The sequence below is a fragment of the Chiloscyllium plagiosum genome, chromosome 9 (assembly GCF_004010195.1).
Source record: "Chiloscyllium plagiosum isolate BGI_BamShark_2017 chromosome 9, ASM401019v2, whole genome shotgun sequence".
NCBI lineage: Eukaryota > Metazoa > Chordata > Chondrichthyes > Orectolobiformes > Hemiscylliidae > Chiloscyllium > Chiloscyllium plagiosum.
The window spans coordinates 71,277,988-71,292,617 of NC_057718.1; the positions used below are offsets into that span (position 1 = coordinate 71,277,988).

General features: G+C 42.9%; 1 protein-coding gene across 2 annotated transcripts in view; it reads right to left on the reverse strand.

Moving 5' to 3' along the window:
* The window catches only part of tmem181 (transmembrane protein 181), a 248,170-nt gene extending 234,326 nt beyond the window's left edge, over positions 1 to 13,844 (reverse strand). The window contains exon 1 of one of the 2 annotated variants that reach the window (XM_043696179.1): positions 13,310 to 13,844. In XM_043696179.1, the coding sequence (XP_043552114.1) occupies positions 13,310 to 13,437 (128 nt within the window). In that variant the 5' untranslated portion in view covers positions 13,438 to 13,844. The remainder of the gene's footprint in view (positions 1 to 13,309) is intronic. The other variant, XM_043696185.1, reaches the window with a different exon arrangement.
* Positions 13,845 to 14,630: the final 786 nt, after the last annotated feature.

The window sequence follows — 14,630 nt, forward strand, 5'->3', positions numbered from 1 at the left end:
TATCTTCCGACTGGGATCCCTCCAACCGCAGGGGATGAACTTGGACTTCACCAGTTTCTTCATCCCCCCTCCCCTTGTCTCAGCCGAATCCCTCCAGCCCGGCACTGCCTTCCTGACCTGTAGTCTTCTTCTTGACCTCTCCGCCTCCACCCTACTCCGACCTATCACCCTCACCTTGACCTCTTTCCACCTATCACATTTCCAACGCCCCTCCTCCAAGTCCCTCCTCCCTACCTTTTATCTTCTCCTGCTGAACACTCTCTGCTCATTCCTGAGGAAGGGCATGTGCCCAAAACGTCGAATCTCCTTTTCCCTAGATGCTGTCTGACCTGCTGTGCTGTTCCAGCAATAAAGTTTCAGCTACATAAAATAATGAATGTCAGGGATATGGAGTTTGCAAATGCTTGATGCAGTGAGAGGTAGTGCTATTATGTAAGTAAAGGATAATTGGTAATGGGATGCCAGACTCTGAAGTGTTATTTCAAATTCCTTTTCCTGAGATCCACTATCAGATTAATTTTCCCAGTTCACCTGAATATTCATAGAATCTCTACAATTTGGAAGCAGCCCAATCAGCCCATTGATTTCCTTACTGACCATCTGAACAGCATCCCAGTCTGACTCACCCCACTACCGTATTCCTGTAGACCTGCACTACCCATAGCTGATCCACCCAGCCTGCACATTCCTCGACACTATGGCTATGCTAAATTGCCCAATCTGCTTAACTGCACATCTTTGGACTGTGGGAGGAAACCAGAGCACCAGGAGAAAGCCCACGCAGACACAGAGAGAAATTGTTTTATGTGATCATGATTAAAATGTGCCATTAGGTGGAAATGGCTTCTTAGTTTGTGTTCATTTCACCCATTTGTTGACAAATTGTACAGAATCAGGCCCATAATGGAAATACATACATACCAAAGGTGTTCCCTTCTGAGGGACGTTGGTCCCCATTCTGTTGATAGCTGTCTCACACACACACACACACAAAAAAAATCACAAATCGTACAATCATTCAAACTAGGCATCCTTTAATTCATGTATTACAATTTACCAAGTTGCCCAATTTATACAAAGAATTTACCAAAGTGTCCAAACCGTCCCAGATTATTTTCAGGTGGGGTCCCGGAATAATTTACCAAGCTCCCCAATTTCACGTATGGGATTCTAACCCATTTTTTCCTCTTAGGGAACTATAACTCCCTTACTCTGAGCAAGCAGGTCAGAGTCCACGTACTGTGCACATGTAAATAAAGGGTGACTGGGTGACAGGATGCTTCAGTGTAGTTATTGTAGTGGTGACAAGAGACAACAGTACACTCTTGAAGAAAATTTGCTCACAACAGTTGTCGTTGAGTTGGAGTAAGCATCTCTGGCATCATGCCTTTATTTGAAAAGATTGACTTACATGATCTTGCCGTTGAAGACTCGGCCCAGCATGTGGACAGAAAGCATTACTTTTTCCTGATAGATGAAAGAAAAACAGGTTTCTCAGAGATTCTCCTCACTCTCGGAACCGTCTCTGACTCAAAGACATGATCTGAGACATTATGTACCCTGGCACCTGGGAGGCAACACACCAACAGTGAGTCTCTTTCATTCCCACAGAACCCCTTATCAGGCATGGCAAGAGTTATTGGGGAAAGGCAATTATGATGTGATTAGGCAAAATGTAGGATGCATAGGATGGGGAAAGAAATGGCAGGGGATGGGCACAGCTAAAATGTTGAGCTTATTCAAGGGAAAGCTACTGAGTGTCCTTGATAAGTATGCATCGGTCAGGCAGACAGGAAATGGTCAAATAAGTGAGCTATGGTTTACTAAAGAAGTTGAATCGCTTTCAAGAGGAAGAAGACCGCCCATGTTAGGATGATATGTGAAGACTCACTCAGGGCACTTGAATGTTAGCTACAAGTTAGCTCTCTCTTTAGGTCTTTCCTGGCTAAGAGGAGCCAGGAGAGGACATGAGAGGTCATTGGCAGATAGGATAAAGTAAAACCTTAAAGCTGTCTATGGGTATATGAGGAATAAATGAATGACTAGAGAAACATTAGGGCTATCCGGGATTGCAGTGGGAAGTTGTGCGTGAAGTCAGAGGAGATAGGAGAAGTGCTTAATGAATATTTTTCGTCAGTATTCACACTGGAAAAAGACAATGTTGTTGAGAAGAATACAGAGATACGGGCTACTAGACTAGACTGGAGGATTGATATAAAAGGAATTCCATTTGTATTCTTTGCAATTAGGGACCTACCTAATGCACAGCTAAATTCAGTCTATTTGAATTAGTTGTTGGATATGAGATGAGAGAACCACTGAAATTAATTAGGGAGAAATTGGTGAGTCAGAGTTCAGAGACTACATTATTGGACTATGTCTCAAATTTTAGGGAGACATTAAATACAGTAGGTGACAGCATTTTGAAAGTAGCACAGCATATGAAGAAACAAGAAGCAGACAAGGAATCAAAAATTCATAATTTTGTTCAGAGAGATGAGCTCCCAGTGGTAGGTGAGCCTTTAAAAGCAAGGCTTAGTGGGGTTCAAAGCAAAAAAAAAAACGAAATTGTGTGAAATGAATTATTTGATAAGTATGCCACATAGGTGGAAAATTCAGTGTGCCATGTGGATATGCTCAAATGGTATTTTACGTGGGAAGGAAAGCAAAAGGAGAATAGGTTACCGATACAAGAGAGTGAAAAACCAAATCCAGATGATTCTGAATTTCACAGTCCTCAAATTAAATTGGACAATGAGGAACTTAATTTCTCCCAATTTCTGATATTTTCCAGTGGAAAATTAAAATGACCTGAAAGATTTCCCCATACTGATGAAGATGGAAGTACAATGGTTCTTGGGACTAAGTGGTTTTTAGTAAAAAGTTGTACCACTGACTTCTGTTGAAGGGCAAAAAAAATTCAGTGGACAGGAGTGTCAAAAGACATGATAACCTGAAAGCTGTGTTGACCACAACTCCAGTGTTAGCAACACCTAATTACACAAAGTTGTTTAAGGTGGTTGTTGATGCAAGTAATGTGCTGTATTCTTCCAAGTAGACAGTGAGTATATAGGAAGACCTATTGGGCATTTCTCCTGAAAATTGAATATTATTCAAAACAAATATTCCACCATTGAGAAAGAGACTTTGAGTTTGGTGTTGCTGTTGCAATATTTGAACTTGTGTTGCCAGTAATGCATGAGATAACCTCTTAACATTTTTGAAAATAGTTTAAGGATAAAAATACCAAATAGTTTAGATAGAGTTTATTGTTCCAGTCGTTCAATTTGAACATTATACATGGGTCAGGATGAGAGAACAAAACGCCGACACGGGGGTCACGACTTTTTTGACAAGGGAAGATGGAGGTATTCGGTAACAAGAAAATGGACCAAGATTAGTATTAGAGGGGGAGAGGGGGAGAGAAGTAATGGCAGGAGTCTTTGAAATTGCAGCCAAATTTTGTATATTCATGGCTCCCTTTTTTTGAAGGAGGGAAGTGTGACACCTTTGAGAGGGGTTTGTTCTGGACTGTTTCTCTTACAGAGGTGTTGCAACAGTGATGTAAAAATGTCTGCTTCAGAAGAAGTGGATAAAAAGCTTTGAACTCCGAGTCCTCAGATCTGTAGGTTAGGTGCTTTGGCCATGGGAATATGCAAGGTTACAGGAATAGTGTAGTGTAGGGAGGGTGGGATGCTCTTTGGAGGGTTGGTGTGGAATAGCCTTTTTCCACACTATGCGGATTCTATAATCTGAATGTTTTTTTAAATTAGACAAAAGAAGTATAAGTGGGTGAAGTCGGGCTCACACAGACCCGAGTTTTAGCTTTGCTTTTAGTTGGGATTTGAACTTGGCTGTGGAAGCTGAGATACAGGCTGTGTAGTTAGCACTGCAGCCTCCCAGCACCAGGCACCAGGTTTGATTCAATCCTTGGGTGACTGTATGGAGTTTGCACATTCTTCCTGATTTGCGTAGATTTCCTCTGGGTGGTCTTGTGTCCTACAGTCCAACGACGTGCAAATTAGGTGGATTGGCCATGCTAAACTGCCCATTGCGTCCAGGGAGATGTAGGTTAGTGGGTTATCCATTAGAAATGCAGGGTTTTGGGGTCTGGTTGTGAGGCTGTTCAGAGAGTTGGTGTGACCTAATGGGCCAAATGGCCTCCTTCCACACTGTAGGGATTCAATGATGATACAGCTTTCTGTTACTGCAAAAGAGTGGAGTTCTCCCTCTGCCACTAGATTGTCTCAATTTTTTAAGAGGGTTGAGTCTGGCCCATAATATTTTGCAAGCAATGTCCAGAGAAAGATGCAGTGATTTTTGACGAGTTTCTTTCTGAGCAGTTCTGTGATGGAGGACTCTGCTGTATGGATTGTTCCCAGGACACACACCAAGACAAACATTGACTGCGCCTGGAGAACCATCAACTCAGTGAAAGATGCTCTTTGATCTGCCCAAAACCTTGGTCTTCTAGTGAAAAGCATTGAGCTTGATCTTGTCATCTTGTAGATTGGCACATTCCTAAGTCCAGGACTATGTACTGAGGGATGCACTAAAGCCTAGGGCAGGTATTGCCAAAGCACAATGGGGAAAGACCATTTCTAAGGTCCTTCTGCAAAGTATATTTGCATACATTTGCCTCAATGTATGTAAAATGTCCTCAAGTAAGAAATGCCTTTCGTTTTTTTAGAAATGCAGGGGATGACAAATTCCAATGCTTGTTTTTCTTGATATGCAAAGACTGTAAGAACTGCTTTAATACCTACAGGTGTAGATAAAGATTTTTTATGAATAAGTATATTTTTGTAATTATTAAGTGCAGTTACCATTAAAATCACCATGCCCATCCTGAGGGTCATACTGACCATAAATTGAACTGAATCAACTGTACAAATACTATAGCTACAAGTGCTGATTAGAGGCTAGGAATTTGGCATTGAATAACTCACCTCCTGAACGCTGCAAGGCAAGTCCATTATATACTAGTAGCGTGATCAACTACTTTCCACTTGGCTAGATGAATCCAGCTCCATCAATACTCCACTCTACATCATCCAGGACAAAGCAACAGTTGACTGACACCCTATCCACCCCCTCCACCACTGATGTACATTGGCTGCAGCAGGTGCCACCTACAAGATTCACATCAGTAACTTATCTTCAGTGGCTCTTCTAAACCGCAACCTCTACCACATAGTATCGCAAAGACAGTGGATACTCTTGAGAGCACTCCCAGATTCCCTTCAAAGCAACACAGGTGTAAACCTGATGTGGATTTATAAATGAAGCTCATGTACAGTTGCTGGGTCAAATCCTGGAACTCTTCTTAACAACACAGTTGTTACCTCCAGTGGCCTGCAACAGTTAAAGAGCCAGCTCATCACCACCTTCTCACTGGCAATAAACACAGGCCAAACTGAAGCAGTTCAAATGCAGCTAGATCTAAACAGTTTCTGGATCAGTGGTGCTGGAAGAGCACAGCAATTCAGGCAGCATCCGAGGACAGGCAAAATCGACGTTTTGGGCAAAAGCTCTTCATCAGGAATAAAGGCAGAGAGCCTGAAGCGTGGAGAGATAAGCTAGAGGAGGGTGGGGGTGGGGAGAGAGTGGCATAGAGTACAATAGGTCAGGAGACGAAGGTGATAGGTCAGGGAGGAGAGGGTGGAGTGGATAGGTGGAAAAGGAGCTGGGCAGGTCGGACAAGTCCGGACAGGTCAGGGGATCGAGTTGCTGGAGGTTAGAATTTGGTTGATTGGTGTGGGTGTCTCGGAGATGTTCCCTAAAGCGCTCTGCTAGGAGCCGCCCAGTCTCCCCATTGTAGAGGAGACCGCATCGGGAGCAACGGATACAATAAATGATATTGGAGGATGTGCAGGTAACACTTTGATGGATGTGGAAAGCTCCTTTGGGGCCTTGGATAGAGGTGAGGGAGGAGGTGTGGGCGCAGGTTTTACAGTTCCTGCGGTGGCAGGGGAAAGTGCCAGGATGGGAGGGTGGGTCGTAGGGGGGGCGTGGACCTGACCAGGTAGTCACGGAGGGAACGGTCTTTGCGGATCTGAACAGTATCCGTCTTGGGTTGACAAGTGACATATAACATTCATGCCACACACAAATGCCAGGCAATGACCATCTCCAGTAAGAGTCAATCTAACCAACACGTGTTGACATTTGATGGTGTTGCCCTCATTGAATCCCCCACTATCAACATCCTTGGGGTTACCATTAACCAGAATCTCAAATGGACTGGCCACATAACAGTGCCTCCAAGAGCAGGTCAAAGGCTAGAAATACTGTGGCAAGTAACTCACAAAGCCTGTTCATCAAAGCACAATCAGGGGTGTAGTGGAATACTCCCACATACCTGGAAGAGTACAGCTCCAACAACACTCAAGAAAGTTGACACCGTCCAGGACAAAGCAACCTATTTGATTGGCATCACTTCCACAAACATCCACTACCAATGGTCAGTTGCTGTAGTGGCTGTTACCTGCAAGATGTACTGCCGAAAGTCACCAAAGATCCTAATCAAAGATTCACCAAAGTACCTTCCAACAAATGACCACTTCCATGGGAACGACCATCTGCGCATTTCCCTACAAGCCATTCACCATACTTTCTTGGAAATATATCACTATTCCTTCACTGTCACTGGGTCAAATCTGGAATTCCCTCCCTGCAGCTAAAGAAGACAGCTCAGCACTACCTTCTCAGGGGCAACTAGGGATGGGCAATAAATGCTCACCAACCAGCGATGCCCAAGTTCCACAAGTGAACAAAAAAAAAGTCAATATGCAAATGGACAAAAAATTTCCTTGAAGGTCCTCAAGTTCACAACTGTACATTGAATACCTAATCCAGTAATGAAATGGTTGTTTTAAAAAGCGCTGACACACATTTCTTCTGGTATTCAACCAGAATTCCCACTCCCAACACATTTAATACTAAGTCTATAAATTCAAAAGTGAGTTCAAAGTTGTCATGCCTCACTGGGTTAGCACACTGAAAATCAAGAGCCATTATTCCCAGAGTACCCACAAAAGTTAAAAATGTTAAACAAGTTCTGGCTGCAAAATTCCCATTTACCTGATCTTCAGACTCTGAAAAGATTTCTGTACTTAAAACCCACTATTTATTACAAATAATTATGCTGTCATTAAAGGTGAACAATTATGAACCATTAGCATGTAATTCCACTTGTTAATAGTGTTATAAACACCCCCAGTCACGCACAGAGATAAATGAGGGAAAACTGGGAAAGCAATTCAATGATCTCTGATACAGGGTATGTTGAGATGGTTCTTGTGGTCAGAATACTGCTTTTCGGACTTCTTTCTCCAAGGATATTTTCACAGGTTTTCAGGAGGCACAGAAGCTGGTTCACACATTTATAAAATCTCTTACTTGTAAATTAAAATGTCACAGCTGACAGCACTCAGTGCAGCTGCAGAATGTTCTCAACAGGGACGGTGAGCAGCCACAAGTCATTGTACATGAGGGCAAAATGATGTAAGTAATAATAAAGATGAGGACTTTATTAGAGTGCTAGGAAAAAAAGTTTAAAAACTAGTCGGTGATAATCTCTGGATCACTTCCAGTGCCATATACTAATGGGAATAAGAAAAGAAGACATGGCAGATGAATGCATGGCTAAAGAATTAGTGTATGGGCAGGGATTCAGATTTTTAGATCATTGGGATCTTTTCTGAGGCAAAGGTGACCTGTTCAAGATGGACGGGTTGCACCTGAACTGGAGGGGGACCAATATCTTCATGGCCAGATTTGCTAGTGCGACAAGGATTAGATTAGATAAACTAGATTGGCAGGAAGGTGGGAGCGTCAACAGCAGGGAGGAAAGAGAGGGGCTAGAAGGAGATATAGTAATCCGAAATAATAAGTTAAAGAGACAGATCAGGCTGGAACACAACAGGGAGCAAGGAATGTCCATTGGATTAAATTGTATCTATTTCAATACAAAAGGGCTGACAGGTAAAGTCAATGAACTCAGGATGTTGATAGGTATGTGGAACTGGGAATATTATAGCCATTACAGAAACAGGGCTAAGGGAGGGATAGGATCTGCCAGGTTATAGATGCTTTATGTGGCACAGAGGTGGAGGAAAGAGGGCCGGTGGGGGAATGGCATTTTTGATTAAGGGAAGTATCACAGCAGTAATCAGATTAAATAATTGAGGAATCATCCAGTGAGGCTTTGTGGGTGGAGCTAAGAAGTAAGCAGGGGATGGTGATGTTATTGTACTATAGGCCCTGAAATAGTCAGCAGGAATTAGAGGAACAAATATGCAGGAGATTAAGGAGACTTACAAGAGTAATACAGTTGTCACATAGATTGGGACTGCCATAGCATTAAGGGCTTGGATGGGATGGAATTTGTTAAGTTTGTTCAGGAATGTTTTCTCAAGCAGTATATAGAGGTTCCTACTTGGGAAGGGGCAAAACTTGACCTACTCTTGGGAAATAGAACAGGACAGGTGACAGTGGGGGAGCACTTGGGACCAATGACCATCATTCTATTAATTTTAAAATAGTTATGGAGAGGGACAAAACTGGCCCATAGGTTCAAGTTCCAAATTGGGGCAAGGTGAATTTTGATGGAATTAACAGGAGCTTGCAGAGGTTGATTAGAGTAGTTTGTTTGCAGGCAAAGGGACCTCCGGCATGTGGAAGGCCTTTAAAAAAGTGAGATTGCTAGAGTTCAAGGTCTATATGTTCCTGGGAGTTGGCAGGAATATAGGGAACCTTGCATGACAAGAGATATTGAGGATTTGACCAGAAACAAAAGGAAGCATGGTTCAGGTACAGGCAGCAGAGATCAAGGGAATCCCTGGAGGTATATAGGAGATACAAGAGCTTACCGAAAAAGGAAATAAAGAGCACAAAAAGGGAGCACAAGACAGCTTTGGCTGAGAAGATTTGGGTGAATCCAGAGAGAATCCTTAAGTATATTAAAAGGAAAAATAACAACTAGTGACAGAATAGGACTGCTCAAGGTCCAAAGTGGACATGTTTGTGTGGAACCACAGGAGATGAGTGAGCTCCTCAAAGAATATTTCTCCTCTGTTTACCGTGGAGAAAGACATGGATATTTGGGAACTTCGGGAAGTTAGTGATGATATCTTGGGGGCAGTCCCTATCACTGCACAGGAGGTGTTAGACATATTAGAACATATTAAGCTGAATAAATCTCCTGTCATGACCAGGTATATCCAAGAACGCTGCAAGAGGCTAGAGAAGAAATTGCAGGGGCCTGACTGATGTATTTGCATCATCATTAGCCATGGGTGAGGTTCCGGAAGACTGGAGAGTTGCGAAATTTGTGCACCTGTAAACCTCACATCTGTGGTAGGTAATTTACTTGAAGATTCTGAGAGATAAGATATACATGCATTTAGAAAGACAGGGTTTGATTAGGAGTAGTCAGCATGGCTTTGTGCAAGGGAGATCATGCCTCACAAATTTGTTAGAGTTCTTTGATAAGGTGACCAGGATGGTTGATGAGGCAGGGTGGTAGATGTAGTCTATATGGATTTCAATAAAGCCTTTGATAAGGTTCCACATGGTAGGCTACTCTGGAAAGTGAGACCACATGGAATCCAGGGAGACCTAGCAAATTGGATAGACAATTGGCTTGATGGTAGGAAGCAGAGAGAAATAGTGGAAGATGCTTGTCAAACTAGAGGCCTGTGACCAGTGGTATGCCTCAGGAGTCAGTGCTGGGCCCATTGCTGTTTATTAACTCAATCAATGATTTGGATAAGAATGTACAAGGCATGATTAGTAAGTTTGCAGATGACACTAAAATAGGCGGTATCGTGGACAGTGTGGAAAGTTGTGAGAAATTTCAACAGGACCATGACTATTTGGGGAACTGGGTCAAGAAATTGAAAATGGATTGTCATATAACGGAGTGTGAATTATTGCATTTTGGAAAGGTCAAATCAAGGTAGGAGTTTCATAGTGATTGGTAGAGCCTTAATGAGTAGTGGAACACAGTGACCTTGGGGTCAGGTGTCCGGTTCTCTGAAAGTGGAGTCACAGGTAGATATGGCAGTGAAGAAGGCTTTTGGTACACTGGCCTTCAGTCAGGGCACTGAGTATAGAAGTTAGGAAGTTATGTTGCAGTTATATAGGATGTTGGTGAGGCTGCACTTGGAGTATTGTGTTCAGTTTTGGTCACCTTGCTTTAGGAAGGTGCTAAAGAGATTTACAAGGATGTTACCAGGACTCAATTGTCTAAGTTATAGGGAGAGGCTTGACAAGCTGGGACCTTTTTCTTTAGCGTGTTGGAGACTGAGGGGTCCAAGATGATGAGAAGCATGAACAGGTTAAATGCAATGATTAACACTGCTACCTCAAAGCACTAGGGACCTGGATCAATTTCAAGGTCGGGTAGCTGTCTATGTAGGCTTTGCACATTCTCTCCATGTCTGCATTGGTTTCTTCCGGCTGCTCCGATTTCCTCCCACAATCCAAAGATGTGCAGTTAGGTTTTGGCTGTGCTAAAAAGCCCATAGTGTTCAGGGATATGGAGGTTAGGTGCATTAGTCAGGGGTATATTTAGGATAAAGGGGGAATGGTGGGTTGCTCTTCGGAGGTTGGTGTGGACTTGGTGGGCCAAAGGGCCTGTTTCCCACTGTAGGGATTCCATGGATTCTATGAATCAATAATGGGAACCTGAGGGCAACTTTTTTTTTCACACAGAGGGTGGTATGCATAAGGAAGGAGTGGTCAGCGAAAGCTTTTGAGGTAGGTTCATTAACATTTAAAAGGAATTTGAACAAAGACATGGATAGGAAATGTTTAGAAGGATATGGGCCAAGTTCACGGAAATGCAGTACATGTGGATGGACATATTTGTCGGCGTGGACCAATTTGGGCCAAAGGGCCTGTCTCTGTGCTGTCAGACTCTTTATAAAAAAAATTACTGATGGAAAAAAATAACCTAGTTTTCTTCAAGCTTAAAGTGGCTTTTACTGCAGAGAACAAGGAGGGACAGCTCCGGAGATGGTGAAGATCTGAAAGCTTCCCAATATCCTCTTCACAGCTTCAAGCTGTTCAGCCAACTGAGAACCAATCACATAACTGTTGCCTGGCAGAAAGCCTTTGTCTTCGACAACTGGACTACAGAACAATCAACCACAGGTCATCAACCAAAGCTCCACTGAGGCACAACTCTTGTTCTGGAACTAGTTTGTACTGTACATCCAGAACGAGCAACTGTGTCAATAGTGTTTACAATGAGTGTCAGATCACTTGCTTTCAAATCATGTCACAATTCTATGACAAACCTTGGTTTTAAAATAATTACTTTCTCAAACATGAACAGACATTATGGAGAAACTGGCAGCATCTGTGAGAGAAGTTAAAAATCACAACACCAGGTTATAGTCCAACAGGTTTAAAGCTAGTGTGCTTCCAATTAAACCTGTTGGACTATAATCTGGTGTTGTGATTTTTAACTTTGTACACCCCAGTCCAACACCGGCATCTCCAAATCTGAGAGAACATAGAACAATACAGCACAGAACAGGCCCTTCGGCCCACGATGTTGTGCCGAACACGTGTACCTATCCATGTACCTATCCAATTGTCACTTAAAGGTCACCAATGATTCTGACTCTGCCACTCCCACAGGCAGCACATTCCATGCCCCCACCACTCAGGGGTAGGTAAAGAACCTACCCCTGACATCCCCCCCATACCTTCCACCTTAAATTTACACTCTGTTGTACCCGGGGAAAAAGTCTCTGACTGTCTACTCTATCTATTTCCCTGATCATTTTATAAACCTCTATCAAGTCACCCCTCATCCTTCGCCGTTCCAATGAGAAAAGGCCTAGCACTCTCAACCTACCCTCGTATGACCTATTCTCCATTCCAGGCAACATCCTGGTAAATCTCCTCTGCACCCTCTCCAAAGCTTCCACACCTTCCCTAAAATGAGGCGACCAGAACTGCACACAGTACTCCAAATGTGGCCTTACCAAGGTCCTGTACAGCTGCAACATCACTTCACGACTCTTGAATTCAATCCCTCTGCTAATGAATGCTAATACACCATAGGCCTTCTTACAAGCTCTATCCACCTAAGTGGCAATTTTCAAAGATCTATGAACATAGACCCCAAGATCCCTCTGCTCCTCCACCTTACTAAGAACCCTACCGTTAATCCTGTATTCCGCATTCTTATTTGTCCTTCCAAAATGGACAACCTCACACTTGACAGGGTTGAACTTCATCTGCCACTCCTCAGCCCAGCTCTGCAGAGAAAGCAGAGTCAACGTTTCTAATCCAGTGACCCTTCTTCAGAACTCAGTTCTTTTCAGTCCACAATGAAAAATAACCACAATGACCTTTACAAAGTGCTGGAGTAACAGATTATATTCTAATAAGACTTAATCTTTACTTTTTCCTTGATCTGTATTTCAGAATGCCAAACTTCATCACGCGAAAGCGAGTACTGCAAATGCTGGAGATTAGAGTCGAGTGTGGTGCTGGAAAAGCATAGCAGGTCCGACAGCCTCAGAGAGCAGGAAAATCGACGTTTCCGGCAAAATCCCTTCAACAGATTCATTCATCACTCTCCAGGAAAATACACTAGAAGTGAATGCCTGACAATATTCCTTAATTGCCAAGAGTTTAACAGTTTGGGGGGGGGGGGGGGAGATGTACACCAGTTTTATGTCTCCGAACCAAGACCGACCCACCATTTCACAATCCCCACCATTTTCCAGCTCCAGTTATACGAACCATGACTCAACCATCACGAAATATATCTTCCAACATCTATCAAAATATTATGGGAGAGTTGCTCATCACCAACACACAATTTGCAGAGAGAAAGGGGACTTTTGGTTTTGCGAAGGATGAATGTTACATTACGTTTTACGCCCGTCTATACAGATTTCCTTGTTTGGAATCCCTCTACGTGATTATGTGCAGCCTCGCAGTTCTCGTCGCTATTGGTTGCAGCAGAAGGCAAGATTTAACTGGTGTAGGTTTACTCGCTGTTAAATTTTCCATTTGCTCTGAACCTACCTCTCAAACAGTGTATCCTACAACAAACAACCCAAAAATAGCCATTTCATATATGTGATGCAAAGTATTTCTTCACCTATGTTGCGTTCACGTCAAATGCAATCCATCCTTACCTATTTTTGAAAGGATTATACACGAAGAGGTAAAATACATCACCATTTACTGCATTCGAGAAAACTGTTTTGGTTTAAGTTATCAGAAAAAGACAATAATATATAGCGTAAGTGCTCATTAAGAAACAAACATCACCCACCTATAATATTGATTATCTTTGTACGGAATCAGATCATCTTTTAAATCCATGTAAGCTTCTTTAACCCTTTTGCAGAAATATTTCAGTTCTATATACAGAGGATTTTCAAATGAAGCGTCTGAATCCATGGCTTGCTGGTATTCCCAAATGGCGGCTGATTCCTTTCAAGATTGAATATCTTCGGAAACAATACGGAATCATCAAAATCTGCCTCTATTTGCCTTTATACTGCGAGCAAATATCGTTTTAAAATGTGTGACGAAATAGATCAGCTGCCCCTTCGTTCGGGAGTGATGACGATTAGTCAATAAGATACACACAGTCTTGTGTCAGGAGGAGACCGGCTGCAAACTAGTAGCACTAAGATCCATATGGTCACTGGACAAGTTAACCCTCTCGATTCATGTCCAAATCTCAACATCATCCTGTCCAAAAGCTGCCACAATATATCCGTGATGGAGGGGTTGAATGTTTAAGGTGATGGGATGTTGATCAGGTGGACTGCTTTATATTGGATAAGGGTGAGATTCCAAGTATTGCTGGAGTTGCACTCATCCAGGCAAGTGAAAAATATTTCATCGCACGTCATACGTGACCGTTTTAGATAGTGGGGTCGAGAGTGGGGTGCTGGAAAAGCGCAGCAGGTCAGGCAGCATCCCAGGAATAGGAGAATCGACATTTCAGGCATAAGCCAAGAGTTGACTTGCTCGTCACATTCACAGCCTCTTACCTGCTCTTGCAGTGACAGTATTTATAGATTAGATTCCCTCCAGTGTGGAAACAGGCCCTTTGGCCCAACAAGTCCACACCGACCCTCCAAAGAGTAACCTACCTAATGCACCTAGCAACAAGGACAATTTAGCCAATTCACCTGACCTGCATATCTTTGGAATGTGGGAGGAAACCGGAGTACCTGGAGGAAACCCACGCAGACACGGGAGAATGTGGAAACTCCACATAGACAGTCGCCCAAGGCTAGAATCGAACCTGGGAACACTGTGAGGCAGCAGTGCTAACCACTGAGCCACTGTGCTAGTTAACAGTCTAGTCAATGCTAACTCCAAGTATGGGCATGGTGCAAGATTCAGTTACCACTGAATCTCAAGGAGACATGGTTATGTGAGAAACAAAAGCTCACTCACTTTAATAATTTCAGTCCGAGACGAATATCTGAATCCGCCATTTATTGATACACCTATAGGTGGGTGCTTTGTCTAATTACCAGGTAAGGTAATGACAAAATGCACACTATATCCCAAAAAACCCTTACAATTTATACAGTTTCTTTTCCCATATGTTTTCCTTATTCCATTGTTTGTTC